This window comes from Pygoscelis adeliae, unplaced genomic scaffold (genome assembly GCF_000699105.1).
Source record: "Pygoscelis adeliae isolate BGI_AS28 unplaced genomic scaffold, ASM69910v1 Scaffold455, whole genome shotgun sequence".
NCBI classification, from domain to species: Eukaryota; Metazoa; Chordata; class Aves; order Sphenisciformes; family Spheniscidae; genus Pygoscelis; species Pygoscelis adeliae.
Window position 1 is genome coordinate 165,357 of NW_008824774.1, and position 1,689 is coordinate 167,045.

The following is a 1,689-nucleotide window of genomic DNA, read 5'->3' on the forward strand; positions in this document are numbered from 1 at the left end:
AGGCCATGGGGCAGGTGAGGAGGAGGGGGTTTTAGCGGGGGGGCGGGGAAGCCCCCACTGGCACCAGTACGACTGTGATCCACCCCAGTTCCCAGGAGGTGGGAGCAGTTTCCCCCCACCTCTCCAGAGATGCTCCCTGGGATGTCGTCACTGTTTCCCCTATCCAGCTGGCAGCTGTAATCGAGTCTGACAGGTCTCGCCCTTCATCTTCTGCTGAAGTCAGCACTGGGGATCCGTGCTGAGCTGGGGCCGGTCTCGGCTCCGTCTGAGCCTCCGCTCCTGAGTGCCAGCGCTGCTTCTCTCCCCAGGCGCCTTCCCAGCTCTGCCCCAGTTTATGTGCCCGCACTTTTGCGTCTGTACCGGGCGAGTGGGAATATTACGGAGCTCTGCTTCCACTCGCAGCATTCCCTTGTGCCAGGATAGAATCCCAGGGAAGCACTAAAAGACCTTTCACTCGTGTTTTCCCACCTTGCCGTGGGGCTGGATGCGTCCTTGGCTGTCGTTTTCAATCTTTTCCTGCCTGTACTCGTTCAGGGCAGACCTAAGCCTCTGGTTTTGCCCCCCCTGTATCTTCCAGTATGTCCTGGACAACACCAAGCAGCTGTCGGTCACCCATCTGTGCAGTATCGTCCTGTCTTTTGCTCGCCTGAACTTCCAGCCTAGCGGAAGCGAGGACTTCTTCAGCATGGTAACCTTCCCCCTTTCCCCCTCTTCATCAGCCTCCCTCCCTCTCTAGTCCAGCGGGAAGGCTGCAGATCTCCTTCTAGCACATCCACGCGCGAAAGTGGGTGTTGGATGGCTCAGTCCAGCTGTAAATGGTGTGGGAAGGGGGAGCCTCCGGAGCTCAGGCCAGGCTGAAAAACCCGCACTGCGCTCCCCTGGCTGCGTGCCGGGCCATAGCTGAACCCGTTGGTCCACGACTGGCTCCAGTCCCCGCAGGCTCGCTTTCCTACCAGACACAAGCAGCGTGGGGGTGTTCACGTGCCCTCCTGAGCTCCGATTGCCGTAATTAACTCTTTGTAACGAGGCCATAGGTGTTGAGGGTTGCACGCCCGTTCCTGGCAGAGCTGTGTGGCTCTCCCAGCCGCTCCAAGCCCTCGGTCTGGTAGCGCTGAGGCTGCTCCCCCGGCTCTGGGGAGCTGTCAAGAAGGATAGAGGCTGCCACAGGCAGACGTTCCTCGCTGTCTTCCCGCCCGGGGGGGAGGCTTCCGCATCCTGTGGGTGGGAGGGGCGGGAGCGGCCGCCGAGCGGAGCGGGAGCGCCTCCTGTGGTTTAGCAAGAGGCTGGCAGGAGGTGAGCGTGGGGCAGGCGCTGTCCTTGGCGTCCTCCCGCCTTCCCCGGCTCGCGGAGGCAGCCAGGCTGGCCTCTGAAATAGAGGAGGAAGTCACCTTGACCTCCTTGGGGACAGATTTATGCTGATGATTTCCAGAGAGGAGCTCGGCTGCCGCTGAGTAAACGGGCATTCGCTGCGCGCCCGGCAGAGGGAGCGTGGCCTGCCCAGCCCCACCTGCGGCGCGCAGCTGAGGAGGAAGAGGACCCAGATATGGGTGTTTCTAATCAGCAGGACCCCGCATCCCACCCCCGTGGCCAAGCCAGCCTGGGGAGCAGGGGGTCTCCCTGGGACAGTGAGAAGGGCAAGGCGTGGAAGTAGACTCCAGGGCTCTGGACCTCCCTGCCCCCCGCCACCGT

The 1,689-nt window shown here is 62.3% G+C and overlaps 1 protein-coding gene across 1 annotated transcript in view; it reads left to right on the forward strand.

Moving 5' to 3' along the window:
* Window positions 1–1,689, forward strand: part of TBRG4 (transforming growth factor beta regulator 4) — a gene marked incomplete at its 3' end in the record, with an annotated part of 14,447 nt that overhangs the window by 8,925 nt on the left and 3,833 nt on the right. Inside the window, 1 exon segment of the mRNA XM_009323833.1 lies at window positions 578–688. Within this exon segment, the coding sequence (XP_009322108.1) occupies window positions 578–688 (111 nt within the window).